General features: G+C 39.8%; 1 protein-coding gene across 3 annotated transcripts in view; it reads left to right on the plus strand.

Moving 5' to 3' along the window:
• The window catches only part of adam22 (ADAM metallopeptidase domain 22), a 133,146-nt gene that overhangs the window by 93,369 nt on the left and 12,928 nt on the right, over window positions 1-26,849 (plus strand). For 2 of the 3 annotated variants that reach the window (XM_072692277.1, XM_072692276.1), the window contains exons 11-28: window positions 1,911-2,077; window positions 2,226-2,310; window positions 3,583-3,673; window positions 3,936-3,987; window positions 12,739-12,838; window positions 14,624-14,695; window positions 14,784-14,876; window positions 14,990-15,070; window positions 15,196-15,246; window positions 15,991-16,054; window positions 16,157-16,262; window positions 16,346-16,465; window positions 17,012-17,180; window positions 18,125-18,236; window positions 21,048-21,138; window positions 21,877-21,930; window positions 22,629-22,736; window positions 25,847-25,947. In XM_072692277.1, the coding sequence (XP_072548378.1) occupies window positions 1,911-2,077; window positions 2,226-2,310; window positions 3,583-3,673; window positions 3,936-3,987; window positions 12,739-12,838; window positions 14,624-14,695; window positions 14,784-14,876; window positions 14,990-15,070; window positions 15,196-15,246; window positions 15,991-16,054; window positions 16,157-16,262; window positions 16,346-16,465; window positions 17,012-17,180; window positions 18,125-18,236; window positions 21,048-21,138; window positions 21,877-21,930; window positions 22,629-22,736; window positions 25,847-25,947 (1,717 nt within the window). Of the gene's footprint in view, window positions 1-1,910; window positions 2,078-2,225; window positions 2,311-3,582; window positions 3,674-3,935; window positions 3,988-12,738; window positions 12,839-14,623; window positions 14,696-14,783; window positions 14,877-14,989; window positions 15,071-15,195; window positions 15,247-15,990; window positions 16,055-16,156; window positions 16,263-16,345; window positions 16,466-17,011; window positions 17,181-18,124; window positions 18,237-21,047; window positions 21,139-21,876; window positions 21,931-22,628; window positions 22,815-25,846; window positions 25,948-26,849 lie in introns of all 3 variants that reach the window. The other variant, XM_072692275.1, reaches the window with a different exon arrangement.

Here is a 26,849-nt window from a genome sequence, read left to right on the forward strand (position 1 = left end):
AAACTTAGATGGTGAATAATATTGATTTTCCCATAATAACAGTGAATTTCAAGGTCTGGAATGTGTGTTAGACAGTAACTGAACAGTCAGTGAACTGAACAGGTGTGAAGACCTGAGTTACATGGCCAAATTCTCATGGCAAGATGACTGGGTTGAAGCATCTCCAAAAATGTCAGGCTTGTGGCGTGCTTCTCGACAGCAGTGGTGAATATCTACAAACAGTGGTTCAAGGAGGGACAAACCAAACAGTGGCATGGTGTCAGGCACCCAAGCCTCATTGATGTGTAAGAATAATGAAGACTATCCCGCCTAGGCCGAACCAACAGAAGGGCTTCTGTGGCACAAGTCTCAGAAATGTTTAATGATGGTTACAGGAGGAATACCTCACAACATACTGTGCTGCTGTGTAGCTGTAGACCAGACAGAGTGCCCATGCTAACCCCTGTCCACCGCCAAAAGTGCCTACAATGGCCACACAAGCGTCTGGACTGGACCTTGGGGTGATGGACAAAGGTTGCCGGACAAAGGAGTCCTGTTTTCTTTTACATTGCTGGGTTGGCTGGAGACTCATGTGCTGTTTATCTATGGGATGCAGGGATTTGTAGTAAACATTTACATTTACGGCATTTAAGATAAGATAAGATAGTCCTTTATTAGTCCCGCAGTGGGGAAATTCACAGTGTAACAGCAGAAAGGGATAGCAGGACACTCAGTCACAAAGATTTAGATAAATAATTTACACTATGTACACAATATAAATAAGAATTAAAAAAGCAATAAACAATATTTAGCAGACGCTCTTATCCAGAGCGACTTACAAGGTAACTCGTATTACAGAGGTGGGCCAATGTAGTGTTAGGAGTCTTGCCCAGGGACTCTTATTGGTGTAGCACAGGATAATCACCCAGACTGGGAATCAAACCCTGGTCTCCCACATGGTGTAATAGCTCACTAGCTGCTAGTGGTTTTATCTGTTGTGCCACACCAAACACGACTGACAGGAGTTAAAGGATCTGATGCTATTGTCTTGGTGCCACAAACTACAGTGCACCTTCATAAGTTTTGTAGAGTGAGCTGTTTTGGTGGCAGGCAGATGTCCAACAGCATATTAAGTACTCTTAGTGTTTTGGCTCTTCAGTACATCGCTAAGGGGTCCTGCATTTCATTTCTGAAAAAAATCTAAACTTTGACATCTACCAAAAGAAACAAGTGGTTGTCTTGTCGTTGCAAAGTGTTTCTAAAGTACTCCAGGTTGTTACTATTGGGTTTCTAGCTGGATGCCATGATGTCCCAGGTTTGGTTGGCTTTGTTATCCCATTTGCTTGCAAGGTTGTTGGTAGTTTGCTAGCATCAAGATGACACCAAGTTTCACTATTCATTCCTACACTCTTTCACTCAAAATAAAGATGCTACAACAGGTTCTTTGGGTGATACCATAGAAGGACCATTTGGTTCCATAAAGAAAATGGAAATGATATGTGGAATCAAAAGCTCAAACATTCCTTTTGAGACCAAACATCAAGGTCAGACACAAATCCAGCAAATACAAATCATTATAATAATTCATTATTATACAATTCATTATAAAATACTACTAATAATAATAATAAGAAGAAGAAGAATATGAGTAATAATAGTATAAATAAAGTAATAATATAAATAAATAAAATAGTATTGTAAATTGATGGGAGTCATAAAGGGATCCTTGGCTGTAAAAAGTTTGAGAACCCTGGTCTTGGCTGCATAATACCAGACTTATTCGAAATTCAGAACCACAGACCCTGATTCACCTCCAAGCATTTCTCATTTACCGTCATTGTTTTATATGATCTATATGATCATATAAATATTCTACTTTATGTTCTTTTGGCTCATTCTCAAGTCTTTTGGTGTTTTGTTGATGTCCATAGATCTTTAAAGAGCAGCTGAACACAAGAATCGTCCTGGTTGCCATGGAAACGTGGGCAGCAGATAACAGGTTCAACATTAATGACGACCCTATGATTACTCTTCGAGAGTTCATGAAGTACAGGCGAGACTTCATTAAAGAGAAGAGCGACTCCGTCCACCTCTTCTCGTACGTTTGTACACACACACACACACACACACACACACACACAGTTCTCCTGTGTCCTGCAGCGTATGCCGGCAGTGTAGCAACAGCAGCCGTTTGTTTTATGATCCAGCGAAAGGGCACATCTAATACATTCTCTTTGTGTCTCCAGGGGTAACCGTTTCCATAGCAGCTGGGGAGGAGCCTCGTACATGGGAGGAGTCTGTTCACTGACTAAAGGGGGAGGAGTCAATGAGGTAACTATTGAAGCACACAGCAGATTTTATAAGATGAGAAAACTGCATCCTAAACCATTACAGTCATAGGTTACAGAAATGACCTGAGTAGGCGTCCAGAGGTCACATGACTATGGTTTCAGACTTCCAGTGGTCTTTCACAGCTGCAAGCTGCAGCTCAAGGGAATCATGTGGCCAGCCTATTGTGTGATTTATGAATGAACATAACTGAAAAAACATTACTACAGCGTTATTTAGATGTGAGTATAAAAACACATAACAACCCAATCTGTTCAGCGGAGCAGTAAAATAGTCTTACTGTAAGAGTAAACTCAACTGCTGTATTAGTCTTATATATGAATTTCAATTTCCTATGATCCACATAAACCTACACACTGTATTCCTGTGTCTCAAGATGCTTTGCGTGAAAAATGTATTAGACAATATCCTAAATGCTATTAACATTATAACATGCCAGAAATATGTGAGTAAGGGGTGTAACAGTACATGTAGTTACACTGAACTGCCATAGTATGGACGCCACCGTTCAGTGCATGCAGTCGTTTATTCAGTTATGTTCATTCATAAATCACACAGTAGGCTGGCCACATGATTCCCTTGAGCTGCAGCTTACAGCTGTGAAAGACCACTGTGACATACCACAGCAACCACCTAGCAAGACTATATCAAACACATACCAACCACGAAATAACAACATAACAACCACTTTATTTAAATTATACCGACCACTTACCAACTACCAAACACCACAACTACACCATAGCAGCCACCTAGCAAACACCACAACAACACCATAGCAACTACCCAGCAGGGACAGATCCATGCTAGTTCCACCCATGTACTAACAGTGTAGCAAATGTCTGAAACTGGGAACCACTTTAGCTGGGCAACCATTCTACCCTTTTGTAGTTTTCTATTTTTAACATTGTTGGTTTTGGACTGTATTTTACCAAACTGCTTTTATAAGAATTCTTGGCTCTTCTTCTGAGACCAGTTTGTCACACAATGAGGTGCAGAGCATTGGTCATTAGTATGCATGAGCTCATTAACATGTCAGTTTAGATTTGCTGTTTCCACAGTGTTAAACCGTGTGCACTGATAACCTAAATATGCTGCAAATTTCAAAATTCAGCTAAAAGCAGTGATCAACTCCCCACTCAGCATTTCATAATCTCCAAATACTGAACATTTTCTTTCTTTACAAACATTTCACAAGAAAAAACACATCTCTAAAAACGATGGGACATATTCTTCCTCTTTTTTATCTCTCAGTATGGAAAAACAGAAGAAATGGCCATCACTCTAGCGCAATCACTGGGACAGAATATCGGCATTTTCTCCGACAAGAAAAGGATTCTAAATGGTAAGGAGGTCTGCATGGATTCAGCTCTGTTTTGCATGCTTTATCTCAGTCTTCTCTCGATCAATTCCCTTTCTCTCTTTTTCTTTTGAAACATTTTCCTTCTAACATCTTTAATCTTTTCCAACCATGTCAGAAATCTTATTTTCTGTATTTTTGTTTAACATAGAAATGACTAACCAGTAAACAGGGCATACAGACAAGCATACCTGCATACACAAATGCACACAAACGCTCTTCTTGTACCGTCTCTGTCATTCCGCAGGGGAGTGCAAGTGCGATGATAAATGGTCTGGCTGCATAATGGATGATGTTGGGTAAGTTTCTAATCAAGCACATTTCCCAGAGACTGCATAAACATTACACACATACAGGCGAGCACACAAATAGCACACAAAGTCTTTCACAACAGGCATTTTTGTTCTAGATACTGATGTCATGATACCATTTGGTTGCAATTAGCTTGTCATTCACTCTGCTTACCCCATCTGTTATTTTGACACAAGCAGTGAGTCAGTATTGTCAGTGTTAGGTGTTGGTTATGTACTGTATGTGCACCTTCCCAATAAACAACACTTTCTCTGTCATGCTGGTCCCATTGTTACCTTACAAATCACTGAAAGCTTCAAAGGTTTGAGAGATAAATGTCATTTTTCAGATGTGACCACTAGGTGGCAGTAATTTAATGAGCTTATAGATCTTTCAGAATGGCTTTTGAGAAAATACTGAGTTAAGCAGATTCAGAAGACTAAGACTAGCAGATTAGTGACCTTCACGAGAAAGTGTTGATAACTTTGTATATACTGTGTATGTCTTGTCCCTCAGAGGCCACTGTAGACCTTCTGCTTGTTGAGAACCCTGTAGATCCACACTTTCAAAAATAATTTTGCTTTCATAAAAAGGCATGGTAATGTAATTGATGTGTGAGCATGAAGAACCTTTTGAAGGCTTAAAGAACCTGGTTGTAAAGGTTCTTTACCAATCTAAAGGTTCTCTAATACAAATGTTATTGCTCATGAACCTTTTTTGGCACCTTTATTTTAAACATGCAAGATTTCAGCCATATCTTGAACTTGATTGGCCACTTTATGAGAAACATCCATCTTATAACTCCACTACAGAGACTGTATAAGAGACTGTAACTGCACAGTGTACCAGCCTCTCTCCACTCCATGTATTATTGGTCAGCTTCTGACCACAAGAACCAAATATTATTTGGTGGTGGACCATCTCAGCACAGCCGTGACACTGACACAGAAGTGTGAGTGGTGCTGGTATGAGTGTAACATTTACAGGTTGAGCTTCTCACATCGGTGTTCCTTCCAGGCTGTAAATTGTCCACCACCCCAGATATCTGGCCCTGAGCGGCACTAACCAGAAACTGACCACTGAGGGTACTGCACCTACAAGTGCATTCTTCTGTAGCAACTGTTGTGAGATTGAACAGTCTTTACCACCACACTTACACACTTACCACGTACAGTTCTCCAGTCCACTTTCAGTTTGTCCTAACAGCGTGACCTGTTTCACGCATTCTCAGTGTGAATTAATAACACACTCTAAATTTAGGTGTTCTGACAAAACCTGAGCACTGTAATTTCCTGTGAGGCTGAATAGGAGTTTTGCCAGGGTTCTATAAAGCTTACCTCAAAGCAAGAGATATGAGGGAATACTTTTGTGGGCAGAGCAGAGATTGGCCAGGGTACATGGCGACAGATGTGCTACAGTACAAGGTGTGAGGTTTCTGATAAAGTGGCCTGTGAGTTTATATTTACTGTACTGTTCAAAAGTTTGGAATCACTGTTTTAATAAATATAGTCGTTATAGAAGTATTCTGACACTACTACTCCACAATGTATGTTTTAACTTATTAGTAAAAAGCTAATGATAAAATAGTGGTGGGGGATTCCATAACGACTGAGAAATCATTATGAAGAAGGAAGTTAGCAATTAATGTTAATTGTAAATATTAACAATTAATATCCAGAATGTCTCATATTTGAAATGTGAGATATTGTATTAAATAATACACTACATGTTTATTAGTGCATAGAATGCATATATTAAGTATTTTAAGTAGTTATTTGATGTAGAAATGCAGTTTTACTAGCTTTTTTATTTACAACCCTGGTATTTTGCCCAGAAAAAAAACATTTTAAAAAAAGTTTTCCCTTTAATAGTGGGCTTGTGGAAATAAATATCATAGCATAGCTTAACACTGTAACAGAAAATTACTGTTTGTATTGTATTATTGCAGTCCTCCCTGGGTCCCCTCTGAGAAGTGTGAGGTTAGCTAGATAAAGAGATCATATCCAAGTCAATTGGGTTGACTTTTAACCTAGCTTCCACCTAGCACCCACTCTCTTTACTGGCTTCTCTGCATAGCAGTCCCTCTACTTCTTCCAGTCTACCAGAGAGCGGCCTTTGTGTGTCTTTGCCTTATAGGCCTTCTAGCTGCTCCCTCAACTTCTGTGCGTAGCAGGATGTACCGTGGTACCCCAGTTTCTTTAAAGTCGGCCTAGCGTCAGCCTTTATCCTTGCCACAGCATGGTCCCCCAGTTTTATTCCAGACAGCCTAGCCTTAGCTTTTAGCCTTTTTAGCCTTGTTTCTGTATATTCGAGTTAGTCTTCACATTAACCATGATGAGTTTTTCACTGGTGGGCTGGGTTTATGCAAATGACCATTGCAAACTTTTGAATGGTGCTGTAGATTTGCGCAGAATACAGGTCTAAACTGCTGTAGGTTTTGATAATTGAAATAAACCTTTACAGTACGTTTGAATGTTTACAGTAGCCTCTGTTTTGTGACCTGTTTGGACATGGTCACAGCAGTAGGCCATATAAACCTTGCGACGTTGTCAGTGTGTGTATGTGTGTCTGTTTATGTCCGCGTATGTGTGTGTGTGTGTGTGTGTGTGTGTGTTTACCCATCTCTTTTAATGCCTTTTGCATTTCCCCTCAATCTCGAATGGCACAGCAGGTGAGCAGAAGCCTGGCCGTGAATTGCTACTCGTTCAACCAATCAGCTGCTTTTGGGGGAGGGCTCTCAGTCTATCACGCCCTTCCTCGTTCCATCCAAAAGCATTTTGGCCAAGCGCCTCAATGCTCTACTTTCTCCAACAGAGAGAGAGAGATGTGGGAAAGATACAGAGCGCCTAGTCTCTGTATTGTTTTCTGCAGTCTCTTAGTTTTATTATTCATGTTTTTTTTCACCTTCTTTTGCTGACAGCTCCTCGTTTGATAGCTTGATGCGTGGGGATTTTGATAAGGATCCTCCCCTCAAAGCTTAAATACCATTTTCAACCGACTGAAGCAGTGTGTGTAATGTCATTCTCATTCAGGACTATATCCAAGCTGTTTACAATTTCATCTATCGCTCTCTGCCACAAAGCCCTTCTTCATGAATCATGAAACATGTTATCAGCCATGAAGACCTGGTTGCTTACAAGTGGATTATTTAAGATGTACAGTGTTTTAGTTTGTGTTTGATTTGTAGCATCGCCTCTACAGAACCAGCTCCTCCCTTTTAGATGAGTAATTCTAACAAAGGATAAGAAAATTAACATTTTCACTAGATAAAATAAGGAAAAGGTCAGACTAAAATGAGCTGCAGCTGAAACTGATTAAATACTGAGTAAGATGTTTAGTCTGTGGCTCCGCCCCCTCAATCCGTTTACTGTTTAATACCATCTGCAGGTTAGACCTCCCCCTATCACATAACATCCCAACTGGGAGGCTTTGACAATGGAGTGCTGAGCTTATGCTGGGAATTGAACTAATAATCTCCTCATACTTGATGGGCAGCAGTTAGACCGTAGGGCTGGTCTAGAGCTGTGAAATTACACTACATAAAAGTACAGTTTTGAGTAAATGTACTTTTCTGTACTTCTTTGGACACAGAAATTAACATGCTTTCACAGCTCTTAAGTGGCGCAACTGTCTAACTACCCGCTCGTCAAGAGACATTTAATCTTATCCTGTCAACCCCACAGCCCTTCATGGTCAGTAGTATGAACATAAGAAGCTCCCCCACTCCCACCTCCCCCATCCCCAAGGGAGTAAACATTAAACAGGTCAAGGGGGAGGAGCCACAGATCAGACATCTTACACCATTTCATCAGTTTCAGCTGAGGCATATTTACTAATGTTTTATGACTCTTCTCAATGTGTATTGTTGGCCAAGCAACAATACGAGAGATTTTAAAAACATGGTTAACTTGTTAAGAGCAAAAAAAAGTTTTTTGGGTTTTTTTTTTGAAGAATTTATCTTTTGCTAAGCCTCTCCATGATACATTGTAATGGAACAAATAAATGCCTTTTGCCACAGCATTAAATCAGGACACTCTAAAGCGTTACAGCTTTTCTTTCAAATATTAAACCTTTATTATGGTGAATATTTTAATAAACTGAAAATGAAAAAGTGAACATTTTAATGTAAGGAACATTTAGAGACACTCCTTATTTGGGCTGTATCGAACAGTATCGAATTGAGACACTAATTTGAATGAAATTCTTAATTTCTTAAGTCTTAATAGTTTTTATTTGCAAAAAAGTTGGAACAGTACTAAAAAATAGTGTTTTTATTCAGAAATAACATAAAAATTTCTTTAATCAAAAAAGCCACAAGAATGCTTTACTGTTTCTTCTGTCACACCGATCAGATGCACAACGGTGCTTGTAATCATGACTATGGGCTTAGTGACAGAGCACATTGGCTGAAACGTACTAAAACGTGTCCTCAACTCTCTGTGTTTGCTGTGTGCTTAGCTTCCCGAGCAATACTTCTGCTCAGGGGTCTTACCCAAGTGGCATTGCACCAACTATCCAAAGTTTCCTTCAAACATGGTCACCAGCCTTCTTGAGGTTGATTGTTTACATGCGTTTACTGCTAATGGCTTATTGTCACTTGTGTTGGATCCCTAAACTAAAGTATTATGAAAAGTACTAGCCGTTATACATCTGGTGGGCGGGGTTAGTCACTTTCTCCCATTTAGGAGTTAAAGAGCCTGTTGAGCGCCACCCACTCTGGTTTTTCAAGCGAAGGTCGGGACTTCTGAAGCTGAGAAAGTCTGATGACTCTGACCCAAATGTTACAGGTCAACAGGTTTTGGGGGTCTAGATGAGTTTGTCCTTTTTTTGTGCCATTGTTTTGTTATATCGTCTCATCTATGGATGCCACAGTGCAATCCCCTTTCCCAGCTCTTTGCCAAAAACTCCAGGTTTATTAATCAAAATATCAGTGGAATTCCAGGCACGTGTGTTCAGTGATGAGCTGCCACTCCATTGATGGCTGAGTTTTTTTTCCCTCAGTGCTTGCATGTGCAATCACATCTGAACTGTGTGCTAACTCCGCTGTTTGTGGGAGGGTTGTTTTTTTTTCTTCTTTAATTCGTTTCTGCTTGTGTTCTGGTGTTTTTTAAAAACAACAGTGAAAGCTTGCCTGTGCGCAGGTATACGTTTGATTTAATCTCTCAAGATTGAGCAGGTAAGCAGAGGCGGATTTCTAGAGTAGGAGGACAAGGGTCCCGATTACATTCCCTTTAAAAAGCAGCCATTGACCGTGTTGACCATTAGAGCACTGGTAATGGTTCCTGTAACTGCTTTATTACTTGATTGCAGGTGCTGACAGTAATGGAAACACACAGGGTCTTTGATCTGAGACTACGCACAGACAGGCAGACACCGGCTCAGCTGTACAGCCTTCAAGACTCACAGGAACATTGGACAGGCAGTTATTTAGCCTTGAGTTATTGGCAGAGACAGCTTCAGAAATAACCGAAGCCAAAGGGCAGAGGTGCTCCCATATTCAGCATTTTTGCCCCTTAAAACAAAGCGCATATTTACTCTCTGTGTCATTTTTTAATACATTTATTTAACTAACTAAAATCAAGCTGGCTAATGTAAGTGAAAGATAGTGTTAGCCAGCCAAACAAAGATTAATACTGCCGTTTGAATTTACTAGTGATTAATTTTTCAGTGTTTGCTCATTTCGCCATCTTTTGTTGGCTTTAAACAACAGATGGTCAGTCATTTTGAATAACTTTAGATAGCTAACACGTCCAGGCAATTGTTAGGTAAAGCTTTAGACAGCTAACTGGATTGACTTGACAGCCAACTAAGATAGAGAACTGCCTCTTAAATACACCCGTGTTTATTTTTCAGCATTTGCTTTATATACTAACGACAGCCTGTTGACCGTTTTACGATAGATAGCTGAAATATGCTGGCTAATGTTAGCCGTGTTTGGTAAAACTTTAGCCAGCTCACTGAATTGAGTAGCCAACCAAACTCAGATGGATACTGCTTTTTGAAGACACGAGGGATTTTTGTTCTTTTAGTTTTTGATTATTGTACCATTTTTTACTGGTTTTAAAGAACAGCCAGTCGTCCGTTTTTAATTCAGATAGATAACAGCATGCTGGGGTACATCTTTAGCCAACTCACTGGTTTAAATAGCCAACCAAACCAATATAGATTTGATCATTTTGCCATCTCTTTCTAGCTTTAGAAAACAGCTAGTTGGCCAATTTTACTTTAGTTAGTTAAAATATGCTGAGTTGTCTGGCCAACCAAACTAAGATGGATACTGCCTTCTGAATACACTGAATACTAATATTTTTCAGTTTGTGCTCATTTTGCAATGTTCTGCTGGCAGTAGAGAACAACCAGTCGACCATTTTTCATTATATTAGAATATGCTGGCTAATGTTAGCTAAGTAAAATTGGTAGTCAGAGGGCTGAGTTGCTTAGCCAAACCAAATTGGATGCCTCCTGAATTCGCTACTGATTTTTTACTTTCTAGCAGTAATATTAGCAATCGCAGCTTTTAAAAAAAATCCACACCACCTTCAAGACACTTGATCAGAAAAGGGTTTCCTAGTTTTTAACCCAGAAAATGTTGCTCTAGGGAGGAGTGTGGTACTGCTGTAGGAGGCGAGTTGGCCTGTATACCTTTGGAGCTGGAGTTTTGCATTTTTATATATTTTGCTAAGTGCACAATAAATCTATCAAATGCCCCTTAGTTTCAGTCAGTGAGAGCAGAATTGCTCTTTAAAAATGATGTAGCGGTACACAGAAATGAATAACAGAAAGCCTAGACGACGAAGAGCAGTCTAGGTTAGATGGAGCCGAGACAAGGTGAGTGATTTGACTAGTTTTCTGCAGAGGATCGAGTGGTGTGCATTATTATTTTGGCAATGGCTCCGGACCGCTGGAGGAGGCTTTGCTGACTCAGAGCCACAGAGTGAGATGGATCAGGAGTACTCTATAATGAGATTGAGATTGACACCTCTACGCTAATGCTAACCACTCTGGAGACGTACGTAAATAAAGTAGCCTTGCATTAGCAATGCAGAGTTAGGTCTGGTTCCTGTAGCACAAGACACAGCAAACACTGTGTTTCAACATCTCAAGACTGTGTTGGTGGGAAGTTGTAAACCAAAAGGGTACCAGTCGTTCTATGTTCTGTGATCTTGAGTATGTGCAGCTTGTTCCATGTCGGTGTATGTCCTCCACCTTCTGTCCAGGTTTGTTTTGTGTGTGTTGGTGTTTATGTGTGTCTTTTTGCCTTCTACCCTTAGTTCACACTTTAGTCCACAGAGAGCGATTGCTATGGTCGCGTTTAGCAACATCAGCTTTTTACACGTTATGGCTAAATCTAACACCAGTCACTTGATGTTGCTTGATTTTTGTAGTTGCCAGTTTCCACTCACTGGTCTCTTACCTCTCACACAATAAAACCAGTGCTCGGAGAGTGACGGCTATCACATGCTTCCCCCAAGATGTGAAGCCAGCCAGCTGCTTCTTTTTGAAGTGCCACTAATCATTGGTCAGCTGAACACGCTTGGAGGAGAACACTAACTGCCACTTCTTCAGACAGCCACACTGGCTAGTATTTCACTAGACACTCCCACCCACCTATGGCTGTGTAAAAGACGCAATCTGAAAGCTCACTGAGTGTCAAGTCAAGTCAAGTCAAATTTATTTGTATAGCGCTTTTTACAACTGTTGTCGTCACAAAGCAGCTTTACATAATTAGTACTTAATAAAGAACAGAGACAGAGAAGAAAGAAGGAATAACATGAAGCGTCAAAGACCCCCGTGAGCAAGCCAACGGCGACAGTGGCAAGGAAAAACTCCCTCAGAGCTGGAGGAAGAAACCTTGGGAGGAACCAAGGCTCACAAGGGGGACCCATCCTCCTCTGGCCAGACTGTTTTAAACATTAATGATAAAAATTACCAAAGCAGATACAACAGAAAGTTAATAGTGGCGATATTAATAGTGTCAGACAGGCACGAGTCCATCTAGGGTGATCGCTGGTGCCTCATGATCCCCCGTCATATATATTGCAGCTCATGTCACTGATCAGTCGTGTAGTGTGCAAACCATAACCACTAGAAGATTCATGATTACAAGGTGTGTGGTGTGAAGAGTATAACGATCTTATTAGTGTGAACCTGACATATGTGGATGTCCGAATGTCCTCCAAAGCCTTATTTAAGGCCTTTTGCCTTTTTGGTTTGTCAGATTGTGCTCCTGAGTCTTAGCGTTAGCCCTATTGTTGGGTGATTGTGCGTTCAATCTCCAGTGATGCTGCAGCCATCCATTGCTGGGATCCCAAGAGAACATAATTAGATGGTCCTCCCTTTTGCCCCCTCAATCGTTCAGTGCAGTACAAGTCAGTGTGGGCATCTGTTAGCTAATGTAACAGAATTAGCAGTTGGTGTTCTCCACCAAGTGTGTCAAGCTGCCCATCATTGTGTGGAAGTAGGAAAAGAGGCAGTTGTGCTTCATGCATCTCCAAGCAAGCATGTTCAAGGCTTCACCCTCCCACCACTGGTATCATTGTGCGATCAGAGAGACTTATATAGTGGTGTGAGAATTTGCCTTGATAAAATTGGGATTTAAAAAACCCTAACAAAATGAATTACTGTAGTAAATACTGGGAACTACTGTAGTATGTCATTAGTAGTACTGGGTTTTAAGTAGATCTGTTGTAACTACTGTGGGTTGCATTTTCTAATCCTGTATAACCTGATCTCTCTGTGCTTTTCTCTCCCTCCGACAGCTTCTACCTGCCCAAGAGGTTCTCTGACTGCAATGTGGAGGAGTACTACAACTTCCTAAACAGCGGTGGTGGAGCATGTCTCTTCAACAAACCCTCTAAAGTGAGTTTCTGCCCCTGCCTTACTGCCCTCCCGCACTGCATTTAAGGGTTAATGGGATAGGATAATAGGATTGCATAATGTATTACTCTTTAATCATTAGCATTCTGCAGTATTGATGCTGCAGACGTCTGCAGTATGCAAATGAGCTCAGTAACAAATCACACTTTCTCGCACACTGTGAGCATCCTGGCTAACGTCCCAATATTTAACATTCCCAATGAGAGTTGTGGAGTGTTTTGATGACTCAGGACGTTCCCTTTGTTAGAGCGTGCGCTAACAAATCCAGTCAGTTTGGTAAAAATAGTGCAGTCCAGTCATTAACCCAATTCATTTAAACTGAATTGAACTGATATGCTTATTATTCAGGTATCTACTGTGACTCAGCATCTAGTATGAAGCTAATGTTTAAGTAATGTAGTTCAGGAAAGAAGAATTGAGATTTGGTTGAGAAGATCAGATACAGATATATCTGTATGTAGGGATTAGGGGGATTTAACTATGTCATATTAAATTCTGCAGTGTGTCACAATATAGCTGTAAACTTTTGTCCGTGAAGTCTTAGTTAAGTCCTTGAATCGTAGGCGTATTATTCAGGTTTATTACCCATTGGCTATTATGAATTATTCAGAAACTGGTTTAAAGTAATATGTAAGTTATGTGCTCTGCTGTACAAAAGCTTTGAATCATCTATCACTTTAATATCTGCTGTTATTTTATTCAGTAATTACTTGAACAGTGAACACTGAACAGTGTGGATTAAGATATAATCTAGACACCGGAAACAATTTTAAGATCTTAGGAATTATTCTATATTTCAAGTGTTTTGTTGGGGATCCCAGGACATTATTAAATAATAAAATCAATTTTTGATGATTTATTTACAGATTTCTTTAATATATATTTTTACTTTAATAATTTATTTCTGCCTAAGGGTGCAATCCCCTCTTTTCAAATCCTAAGCATTTTGGATATTCATCTTATTATTGCGTTTTTTATGATGAGCCACAGCTTTCTTAGTCATTATGGAATCATCTACAGCTCTGATCACCATTCAGAGCATTTATAACATCTTCCTCCTGTGAGCAGGCAGCATGTACCGTCAGCCACCAGCAGGGGGCCCGGCCAGCAAAGTATGAAAGCTGGTGGGGTTGGAGCAAAGAACTCCAAGCCCCAAAATCCCCAGCGGTAATCACCTGTATGGCACGGTATAAATACACCCAGCCAAACACAATTCCCTGTCGCACCTTTGTAGAGGGGCGAACGGTAACAGTGGGTTTAAGTTGTGAACAGTAAAGAGAGGCTGAAGTGAAAAGAGAAAACAGTTTAAGCTGTGGTGGCGCAGTGGAAGTACACTGGGCTCCCATTATCAGGGTTGGGAGTTCAAGCACACACCATAAGAGGGGTAGTTTCATTTAATAATAATAAAGCAAAAGGTTTAACTGCAATTGAGTCCAAACCCCACACCACACTGTAACAATAACAAACTCAAAGTACAGGATTTCTCTCTTCTATCCTCCATTTTCTATGACATCCAGTTCTTCTATGCTTTTGTTGATGAATGCAATCAAATCCTCAATTCAGCAGTGCTCCAAAATCCAGTAGAAAGCATCTTGTGGACAGTAGAGACAGTTACTCTCACAAAAGCAGGTTAAACTCTTTTTTTAATTCCATTGATTCAAGAAAAAACATTGAATCAACAGGTGTCCCATTACTTCTGTCCATATAGTGTATGTTACTGACCACCATAAACCAGCTTCTACTCATCTGCATGTCCCTCTTTTGCAGTTGCTGGATCCTCCAGAGTGTGGAAACGGATTTGTGGAGCCAGGAGAGGAATGTGACTGTGGAGGCCCAGCGGTGAGGGGTTTTCTGGACATCCCAGACATCCATCTCTCACTGCCATTATAAGAGACCAGCATGTTTAGCTCTTTCTGTTTCTCTGCAGGAGTGTGCGAGAGAAGGGGAACACTGCTGTAACAAGTGCACTCTAACTCAGGGCTCCAAATGCAGTAATGGACTCTGTTGCAATAACTGTCAGGTAAGAACTGCTCAGCTGTGAGGTTTATGTGTAAGCGTGCCTGTGCATGAGCTTGCCCATGTGTGCCTGTGTGTTGGTGAGAGGCTTGTATTTTGATTGTCTTGTTGAAACAGATGGAGTTTATGGGTGTGATCTGTAGAGAAGCAGTAAATGACTGTGATATACCAGAGAACTGCACCGGTAACTCCAGCCAGGTGAGGGCGCACATACACTCTGAATGTGTTTTTATCATAGTCAGGATTCAGCAGTCATGTAATGTCATGGGTCATGTAAGGGCCTGTGTAAGTGGAGCCTTGAGCTAAAATGTTTTTATTTGCAGTGCCCTCCGAACGTGCACAAAATGGATGGCTACACTTGTGAAAAAGATCAGGTAATTTTATTTTTTTAATTTTTCTAAATTGTTTTTATGCTATGTTTAATGCTATATTTACATTATATTACATTTTAGTAATACAAAGTAAAAAAAAAAAAAAAAAAAAAAAAAAAAAAAAGAAATATTTAATAATAATTATTATTAATAATTTGTATTGTAAATCATATTATTTGAAAAATATTCATTTCATCATTAAAAAACATGTATAAACTACAAATGTAAATTTTATAAAATTCTATTAGTCTATATCTATAATACAAATTAATAATAACACTAAAAAAGTCCAGGTAATTGTATCTTGATTTATGTATAAATAAAATACAATGAAATATATTTGCAAATAAATTGTTTTGATTGATAAATAATATAATTAATAAAATAATCTAAATAAATACATTTTAATGTATAGAATGTTATACTAACATTAAATATTTATTTGCAAATATAATACTTTATTACTTTTATATATATATATAACTAGTAAATATATACAAACTATAAATATATATGGTAAATTATTAATCCATAATATAATTTGTGAATAATTGATGTATGTAGGTTATATGTAATGTTAAATAGGTAAATAAATGATACATAATTATAAATGTAAGAAAGTACCTCATACTTAAAAAATATTAAATATAAAAATATAAAATATTACATTTAAATAATATGTGGTGTCTGTAATATTATGTAATGAAACTTTTGGAATTTATTAGCCTGTTTCTTGTCTCCTCTCAGGGCCGATGTTTTAATGGAAGATGCAAAACCAAAGACAGACAGTGCAAGTACATCTGGGGAGAGAGTGAGTGCTAAAACCACCAGTTAATTACATCACTGTCAGCCTATGGATTACTTTTGTGAAAATATGCTCAGTGATGTGTTTTATGCTGTTTTGTGTCTGTAGAAGCTACATCTGCAGATAAGTTCTGCTATGAGAAGCTGAACATCGAGGGCACAGAGAAGGGGAACTGTGGGAGAGATAAGGACACATGGATACAGTGTAAAAAGCAGTGAGTCTGAATGTCTCGACACATGAAGAACTGTGACGGGGATGTGCAAGAGATACAAATGTGATGAGCTTATGTGTTTTTAGGGATGTGCAGTGCGGATACCTGCTGTGCTCGAACATCTCCCCAGCACCCAGACTGGGAGAGCTACAGGGAGGACTGACCTCCTTTTCTGTGGCCCAACACAGTGCATCACTGGACTGCAGGTACATGTACAAGCATGTACACACTCACACACAAACACATATACTGAGATCTGTGAGTGTTACACTTCTGGTATAGAGTTAGCACATGTTGGAATCTCAGATTTGCATTTAATGAATTTATTAAAACACGTAGCATGCTATCGTAAAATATAGGCAGTAAAAAGAACATTTTGGAATTTCTTATTTTGAAAATATGAAGAAATGAGTGCATACGTTTTTGGAATACTATTGTAATTATTGGTACAAATGGATAAAATTATAATTGCAATTTTATATGCTTTAATTCTTAATATGTACATGCATATCAAATATAGAGTAAAAACACCAGATACAGTGTCCAGTCATGCATAAACAAGAAACTCTTAACAGTTGAACAGCAGTATAGAAAAATAGACTTTTTAACTGTAAATAATTAATCTTTCCTCAGTATATTCCTCAATTCCAAGCCTCAGAGATGCAAAAATAAGAAGATACTTTAGGAGCTGTTTTCCCCAATTTAGTCATTTCCAGTCCCCAGTGACACGTGTGTGTGTGTATGTGTTTCAGTGGAGGGCACGTGATGATCGATGGAGACACTGATTTGGGTTATGTAGAGGACGGCACAGCATGTGGAACTGACCGTATCTGCTTTAACCACAAATGCCTCCCAATGCAGGAGTTCAACTTCAGTACCTGCCCTGGTACCAATGACAGGATCATATGCTCTGGACATGGGGTAAGTGTGCATGTCTGCAGTATATTATTAAACACCAAATGATTAACGCTTTATCATCCACCTAGCAATACCTTATTGACCACCTAGCAATACCTTATCAACCACCTAGCAATACCTTATCAACCAGCTAGCAATGCCTTTGTAGGCACCTAGTCATACCTTATTGGCAGCCTAACAATACCTTATCATCCTCTAGCAATACCCTAACAGCCATGCCTTATCAGCCAGTTAGTAATATCAGTCACTTAGTAGTACCTTAATAACCACCTAGCAATACACCTAGAAAACACCTAGTCACTTAGTTTTACCTGAATAACTATCAACCACCAAACAATACCTTATCAACTAACTAGCAATACCTTAGCAACCACATAGCAATGCCTTATACAGCTGCCTAGCAATATCTTATCAGTCACTTAGTGATACCTACTCAACCACTTAACAATACCTTATTGACCATCTAGCAATACCTTATCAACCACCTGGGACACTTTGCAACAATCCTAGCATATAAAAGATATACAGTCACTCAAGACCTTAGTAGTCACCTCCTATACCATAGCAACTGTTTAGCAACACTCTGGCAACCACCATAGCCACCGCCTAGCAAAAACCAAGCAACAACATAGCCAAACTGCCTAAAATGTCATAGCAGCCAACTATCAACTCCCCAGCAACATCTGACCAAAGCATTAGCGAGGCAATCACTCTTCCTGTTCTTCAGGAGCACTTTTCTAGCTGTGAGCACTGTTTTATCTGTGTGTGTTTCTGTATTTGGATGAATCAGTGCATTTGCACAATTCAATACATGTAAATCATCGTAGTAAATTTAATGCAGACTGAACATTAATGATGCTAACCTCATTAATCCCTGTATTGTTTGTTATGTTGTAATGAAATCAAACGTGTGTGTGGGGCCTCTGAATGTGTCTGGCACGTTACAGGTGTGCAGCAATGAGCTAAAGTGTGTGTGTCACCTGGGCTGGGCGGGTGAAGACTGTAACTCCACGTCTCCTCTCAGCTACCTGGTGGTGGGCCCCACAGCCACATCCTCAGGTACAGTTCCCTATCCCACATTTAACCACCGTCTTCTGCATAGAACGAGAGGCTACTACAATTACGAGGGAGCTGAACCACTGACTGTATATATTTGGGGTGTAATGATATTCACAGTTTGTTTGGTTCACAGTCAAAAAGAGTATATACGGTGCACACCACTAGGGTATTTATGGTAATTTAACCCTTAAGCGGTAGGCCATTGGATTTGCAAGGTATTGTGGGAACTGTAGTCTTGTTAATCTCTCTTTATTCTGTATCTTTCACTGTTCAGTAAATCAACTGAAAATAAACAAGTATTTCACTGATATAATGGCCTTTTCCCACTTTTTGTTATTTTGGGGGGATTTTACAAAATTTATACCAAGCTGTAAAGTCCAAAACACAGAGTGAACTGAACTATGACTTTTATGTACTGCTACACCCCTATTATATATGATATATATGATCTATACAGTCATTGGTTGGAACTTGCAGCCATAGTTGCTCTCACTGAACTCTCACAGTCCAATCATATAGCTAGAACAGTGCTATAAAAATGCACTTTATAAAAAGAAACTTTATAAATAGTCACTAGTCTTATATGCAAAAGGGCTGCAGGTTTTTAGTCCAATGAAGCAGGATCTCACCTCACACACACAAATTGCCTGGGACTAAGAATAACAGGTGGAATAAGGTGGACGTCTGCTTAACTGTACTCACCATTGCGGCCCTATGGGGTAAGACTGGTGAGCCCTGCTGTTCATCTTTACCATTACTGTACTTACCTAAAGCATGATGGACAGAACACTCTATAAACGCACTGGTAACAGTATTTATCCTGCACAGAGCTGTTTCTCATCTGTCTGTTTGATGTCCGACTTTTGATTTCTGTTATCATATTCATGTTCAACTGCATTCGCCAGTCACGTGCATTTTCACACGGTCCAAATTGTTTTTCCTTTTCTTTTTTCTGTTTCTTTTCATAGCTTTCGTTTTTCACGCACTCATTCTTTGTCGACAGGCTCATGTCTTTTGCTGGAGTTTCAGTGAGGTCAGATTTGAGTTCTTCTTTGTTGGGTGTTTGACATTGCTCTTCCTCCCCTTTTTTCCTCTTACTCGTTTTTTCCCATACCCCTTTTATCAGCCCATTTCCTCCTTTTCTCCATTGCTAGTCTACCCATTCTAACACTGTATGTCTTGTTTGGAGTGAGTCTGTGTATTTTGGTGGTGTTATTCAGTGTGGTGTTGTGGTTGGTCTGTTCCTAGTTCTTTCTCTCACTGTTTTTCTTCTGTTTTACTAATTCAGACCGAGCGACATCTGTGTTATTCTCACTGACTTTGTATTGAGGTTTAGTCCATGAAATGTCTTCACTTTTAACAATAATGGTGCTACAAATGGTTCTTTGAGAGATGCCATAGAAGAAGCACATTTGGTTCCATAAAGAACCATGTTTGTAATGAAATGTGTAAGTGTAAAGAACCTTTAAAATTGGTGAAGAACATTTACATCAAATGATGGTTCTTTAGACCTTTAAAGGGTTCTTCATACTCACTATTTTATGTAATTGCTCAAAGAACCATTGGAAGCACCAGTAGCCTCCAACCCTTCTCCTGAAGAACTACTGTCCTGCAGGTTTCAACTCCAACCCAGATCTAACACTCTCTCCAAGAACAGGGTTGGAGACCACTGACCTAGGGCAACTCATACACCTATAATTAAATGTTTAACTAAAATGAACAAAAGCAGCTTTGAAACGTTAAAGAAATCTGTTATTAGAAGATATATTCTTTATTTGCTGTTGTTTATTCATTATTTCACACAACCTAAAGGACAAATGATACAGAAATGCTTCACCCAAACAAGGCAGTGAGGCTAATGGTCACTGAAAGCATGCTGGAATCATTTAGCATTATTTTATTAGCATGTTTTAAAGAAGAATTTCACTGATTTTTGTGGAAAAAGGCTGCATAATGACATGGTTCAAATTTAAACATAGTCAGCGTGGTTTGGTGTGCAGTGCGCTGTTCTATAGACAGTGACCCAGATTTTTTCACAGTGCTGATGCTGTAATCCAGAGTACGTTACATTTGAACCATGTTACACAGATAGGAGAACATATAGGACTGTTATTGGTGTAGTGTGGCGTGTTCAAACCTTAGTCTGCCGCAAAGAGGACACTGTTTGATGTCGGAGACATTGCAGAAGATTTGATAGAAAGTCTTCACCTAAAATATTAAATATTAATATTTAGGAATATACAGATTTTTGTTGTGTTGTGTATGTCACAATCCCTAGTTCCTATCGCCAACACTGCATAGAAATCTCAGTCAGTTGCCTTACAGTGAACCATTTCAAGTGAAACCATGTCGAATGACATTGGTGAGAAATGTCAAAAACTGTGGATTTCCCCTTGAATTTAAATGTAGTAGTCATAGGATTGGGGTTGAAATGATGTAGAATGGGTTGCAGAGCCACTGTTGTTGAAATGTGTGAATAAATGAACAGTCTCCTTGCTCTGTCCTCTTTCCAGTGGTGTTTTCAGTAAGGAATTTAAATAGAGCTCCACTGATGTCTTGCTTTATGCGAATCCAAATAAATCCAGTTTGGAATGTAATTTTTCTACCAGCCTGCCAGTCTTCCAGCCAGCACTTTCTGACATGTGTGGGTTTCCTGTTATTAATCTTAAAACTGCATTATTATGAAATTTGCAGTTTAATCACATATGAGTGCTAAATTTAGCATTAGCCCTGTCTTGTCTTGTGGAGTGTGCATCCGAGTCCCTCGCCATCTCAGCCCTGGAGTAAACATGGCCTCTCTTTTCCTGGCAGGCATCATCAGTACCAACATCATCATCGGAGCCATCGCTGGATCTATTCTCATCCTGGCTCTCATACTGGCCATTGCTGCATGGGGCTACAAGTGAGGAAGGCACACAAACACACACACATGCTTGATAAACATCCAAAATAAACTATATGTCCAAATGTTTGTGGACACCCCTTGTACCGAATGCATGCAACTACTTTAAGTTGCACCTATTGCTGACACAGATGTGCGAATGATTAGGCGCCCATGCGTAATGCAATGTGTGGGCTAGAGAGGTATAATACTTTTGGGATGAGGTGGTGATGAGACAGGGTAGTGATCACCCTACATCCTGACCTCATTAATGCTGTTATTGCTGAAAGCAATGCTCCTAATCTGGTAGAAACCCTTCTTCCCTGGACAGTAAAGACAGTTACTCCAACAAAAGCTATAAACTCTTTTTAATACCTTTGATTTCAGAAGAAATGGGAATGAGCAGGTGTCTCAATACTTTTGTCAATATAGTGTGCTGACATATATACATGTACATATGTCTGTAGTGTAATAAATATTTTATTCAGTTCCCTGTGTCAGATGTTTAAGATGTAATATATCCAGAACATCTACATACAATTGCAAAAGTTTGGACACCCTTGGTCAAACAACATGTTTTGTTATTTTTCTGCATGAAAACAAACACTTCTGAACATTCTGTGTTTTGCTTCATGTACTATTGGAGTAAAATACAACAGAACAAACTATGACATATACAAAGGTTATGGCACATTTAGTATGTTATATTTGCCAAACTCTACAATGCCCTGTGTTCACCAATATTATGCTTATATACAGGAGCTACAGGCAGCGGCAGTATGCGGAATCTGAAGTGCACAGGAGATTCTGCCGGTTCGTTGAACTTTTTCTTGTACTTCGTATACAAGCACTGCTTGTGGTCAAATGTTAACATACAGTCATCATGGACATGAATGTGGCAGCAAGATTGGGCTTTCAATGATTTCTCTGAACTGTTCATTTTTCTGGGACAGAATGAGTTACGACATTGATCTTTAATAGAATTTTTCTGTAATCAACACAGAATCAAAATGATCTATACAGGGTGAAAGATATACATATAGATTATTCATTTAGTGGTGCAGCAGGTTCTAAAAGCTTCCCATGGCCAGGAACACTTATTTTCCTGTTAGTGATCATAATGGACTACAGCTGGGAACTTCTCTGTGCCCACATAGAAAGAGTTTGTTTGACAGCACAACTGGACACACAAGTAGATGTGAGAGGTAATTGTACACAAGAATGTCTGCTGGAGCCTTTTTATAAACAACTGCAGATTCCAAGGTCTTCTTATTTATAGTGGGCTTCTAATTTAGCCCAGTATTACCATGACATTCATGCCCATAAGGAATGTATGTGAACTTGTTGAACTTCTGACCACAACTGTATGTTCTGTGAAGCACCTCTCCTCTGAATAGTTTGGTGTTTTCTTGCTCTTGCATGCCTGGCCCTTCCTGAGCCAAGAGCAAGAAAACACTATAACGTGCAGGGCTGGTTTCCCAACTCCTTACTTTGCTGCTCCTATTCTCCAGGCAAATGCCCCCAGGCGACTATGTGAAGAAACCAGGTGATGCCGACTCGTTCTACAGTGACGTGCCACAGGGCGTGAGCTCCAACTCGGGCAGCAGCTCCAAGAAGAGGTCTGCATACCTGTCCCATCTGCAGATCTACACCTCCATCCCCTCCATCAGCCAAAACATCTTACTGTTCAGCTTCAGGTGTGCACCTGTGCCCATCCTCATCCTTCTCATTCTCAGTCAAGAGCAGCAACCCTCTGTTTAAAAAAGCACAGCAGTAAGTCTCTGTCTTTACCGTAAACCATGTAGCTGTGGTCTCCAAAAGCATGCTTCCATGCCTGGAGACCCAAGATGCTGCACATTTTAGTGCTTTTCCTGATCCAACGTGGGGCGTTAAAGCATAAGGTAGTTATCAACCCATCATGTTACAACCACCAGAACTGTTAGGGGTAGACATTATATAAAAATGCATATAAAATCATCTACAATCAAACAGCTACACAGGGTCAGATGTGGCAGCGAGAAAAACCCCCACAAAGGTTAGTCTCTACATGGAGTAAAAACACTCACCTGTCTGTGCTCTCGCCGCGGAGGAGCAGCTAGTGAGTGCAGTCAGGTGGCCTAAGTAGGTTCCTCCAGCTGTGTCTGCTTTAAGATTGCCACCTCTACACTCTACGTGGTTTTGGGAACTTTTCTCAACAACGTTGCTGAGTGGGTGACTCCGGTATTTAGCACCATGGACAGCAGCGTGGGGAGCGGTTGGCGGCGCGGCCCCTTACGTGTGGCACAAGTAGATCAGCTCACTAGCCAATTAGCACAATTACAATGCTACCGCCTTGCTGACCAACACCTGTTTAATGTTGTAATAATTTTCATTTAGAAAGTGACCATCTTATGTGTCTGTGTATAAACAATGAATATGTTGAATAATAATGGTAAGCCTGAGGGAATTGCTTACCTAGTAATTATTATCATTAAGAATCATGGTTTAAATATTAAGACATACTATACAATAAAGTAAAACAGAGCTAATATTTAGACTGTAAAACTAATGAACACAATTAAGACCAGCTTTTATTTTAAACAGAAAGAAAAACACAAAGAAAGAATAATACAAATCTCAGGAAAAATGCAACCTAAAAGCTAAGTGGGCTAGATACAGAGACACATGGTTCACTTTCTATTACGAACAAATAGCATTCAATTAGACCCCGAACATCCAAACAACACCATACTGGCCTTCTTTAGTGTAGCGCCCTCTGCTGGGATGAAGTTAGATAAAGAGCAAGACACACAACACCACCATGTTTCACAGAGCAGATGTGTGGAGTTTGGGGTCCAGAGGATCCATAGAGAACAGTGATACAGCCCAGTTCTACACTGACTCAATTATATACATCGACCATGTTTGAATTTGTTGTGGTGGCAAAAGGAGGATCTACTCAGTATGAGGCAGGTGGTAACAATGTTATGGCTGATCAGTGTGAAATGAATTTGTCCATGCAAAGGTGTGTGTCACTTAAAACCAATAATGCAACACTAACCTCATTAAAAATGTAATAAAGCCCAATAATGTATACAAGCCAGTAGTGTAATAAGGTGTACATTATGGTACAAGTGATATTACTTGAATGGTTAATATCCTGAATTACATTATTAGACAAATTATTACATTATTAGGCTTTACATAAACTTTGTAAGTTAAGTGCACAATTCATTAAATGTTTAGGGTATTTATTGGAATTTTATTATTAATTTTATTATTATTGGAGCATATTACAGTATAAGTCCTACGCGATGTTATGAATGGTAAAATGCCAAAAGACTCTGTCCCGTTTAAAGAACTGAGAATATTCTTTAAAAAGTTTTAGGGAAGAGGGTTTTTCACTGCTGTTCTGACTCTCTGTCTCCTGCTGCTGATAACTCTGTCCTTTCTCTGTTGCTGTGAGGGTAAAAACAGCAGGTTATGGTATCGACTGATACAGTATGGCAGCAGTAAGTAAGTGATCATGGTTTTATCTCTGGATGACCTGGATGAGACTTTGAGCCATGCTGTTTTTCCTTGTCATGTGGTAATGAGCTCATAAGTGTACACTTATATCTTTATCTACTATCTATTCTTTCCATCCTGCTTTCCAGTGTGATGTGACTGTCATTCACGCCGTTCATGCCTTTCACGTCATTAACACCATTCATGCCATTCATGTCACTCGTCGTTCCAAAGTGGTTGTGTCACTTCTTGGGATTTAGGAAATCATTAAAGGAATAGTTCAACAATTTTCCCTTTCCAAAATCTAGCTGATCAGCCTAGATATAGTTGTCTTGGTGTCTGAGGAGGAGAAGAAATGGACAGGCGGATAGACAGAATTAGACGTTTACTACTGTTTTTAGCTACGAGACCTTTGTCAGACAAAAGTTCAAGTACAGGCAAAGTTCAGACTTCAAGATATACTATACGTCCAAATGTTTGTGGACACCCCTCCTAATGAATGCATTCAGCTATTTTAAGTTGCACCCCTTGCTGACACACATGAGCAAATGCAGACACACAGCTTGTCTAGTCCCTGTTGAGGAGTATTGCCAGTAGATTAGGACTCTCTGGAGCAGATGAACATGAACCTGTTGGCGCCATGCTTAATGTCAGACATGGGCTAGAGGGATATAACGGCTCCCCAACATTGAGCTGTGGAGCAGTGGAACTAAATTCTCTGGAATAATGGTGCTCCCTCCTATACTTTTGGGATGAGTTGGGGATGAGGTGTGGTGGTGATCATCCAACATCCTGACCCCACTAATGCTGTTGCCGCTAAATCCAATCAAATCTATTAGAAAGCTTTCCCAGTACAGTAGAGACAGTTACTCTAACAAAACCAGGCTAACTATTTTCAATACCCTTGATTTCAGAAGAAACAGTGGTGTCCAAATACTTTTGTCCATATGTAGTGCATGTTAGCTTTGCAGCTCAAGTGCAGAACTAAAGAAGAACTTCAGACACCGTCAAAAACATATCTTGCCTGATTGTCTGTGTAAATCTGATTTCACTGAAGTATTCCTTTAATAATCCTGCCTTCCAGTGTGATGTGACTGTCATTCACGCCGTTCATGCCTTTCACGTCTAATGATCTGCTGCTGTTACTTTAGCCAACTTTAGGCTGGTCTGAGGTACCTCTTGTTGCTAGTGCTCCAGTAATACATTCTAATTGTGTCTCTGGGTTTGTGACTGTGGTCTAAAGGTCCAATGGTTTGTCCCATTCCTGGAGTGAGAGAATCCCAGATGCCAAGAACATTTCCGATATCTGTGAAAACGGACGACCCCGGAGCAACTCATGGCAAGGTAACACACATACCAAGTATCCTCTTATTCAGAAGATCAGTTGCAGGACAAAAGGCATCATGTGACTCTACTACAGGTATACAGTTGCAGGAAAGAGTAAGTGAACCATCTGGAAGTATTAACTGCACAAGCACAGCATGTTTATTCACCATAGAAAAGCACTGTTGATATAACATGATGTTCTGGAGCAGCCACGCATGGGTCTAAAGTCACCATACCCAATGCCGACCGGTAGATCGAGGGATATGAAGCCCCACAGCTTTAGTGCTGGAGTGCTGGAGCTCTAGCCAGTTTGAGTGGCATTTTCGATCTATAATGTATCCTCCATTATAAGTATCTGACTTCACCAATACTCTCATGGCTGAATGCCATCAAATCCTCACAGCAATGTTCCAAAATCTGGTATAAGGCCTTTGCAGAAGTGCATAAGCTGTTATTGCAGTAAAGAGAAAGCAGACTTCCTATTATCACCCTTGATTTCAAAGGCAACTCTGGAGGAGCAGGTGTCTACAAACTTTTGGACACAGTGGACCTAAATTTCAGCATTTATTACTAATAAAATGTGGTCTGCTCGTTATCTAAGTCACAATTATGGACAAAAAAAAAAATCGAACTAAACTAATAACACCATGCAGTCAGTCTTCTCCTTGAAATGAATAATCTACAGCTAAGTAATCCCCTCCACCTAATGAGATTTGTGCAATGGTGAGGAAGAATCCTGGGTCATTCCTCACTGCAAATGTGTTTAGTTAATTCCCAGTATTTCTGGGGTGCCTTGCATGCACAGCCCACTTTAGGCCGTGCCTGAACATCTAAATAGAATCTTCCTCAACAATTTTTGAATTGATTTACTTGTGTGATTTGGGTCATTGTCTTGTTGCACGACCCAACATCTCTTCGGC

Source organism: Salminus brasiliensis, chromosome 1 (assembly GCF_030463535.1).
Source record: "Salminus brasiliensis chromosome 1, fSalBra1.hap2, whole genome shotgun sequence".
In the NCBI taxonomy this organism is placed as follows: Eukaryota; Metazoa; Chordata; class Actinopteri; order Characiformes; family Bryconidae; genus Salminus; species Salminus brasiliensis.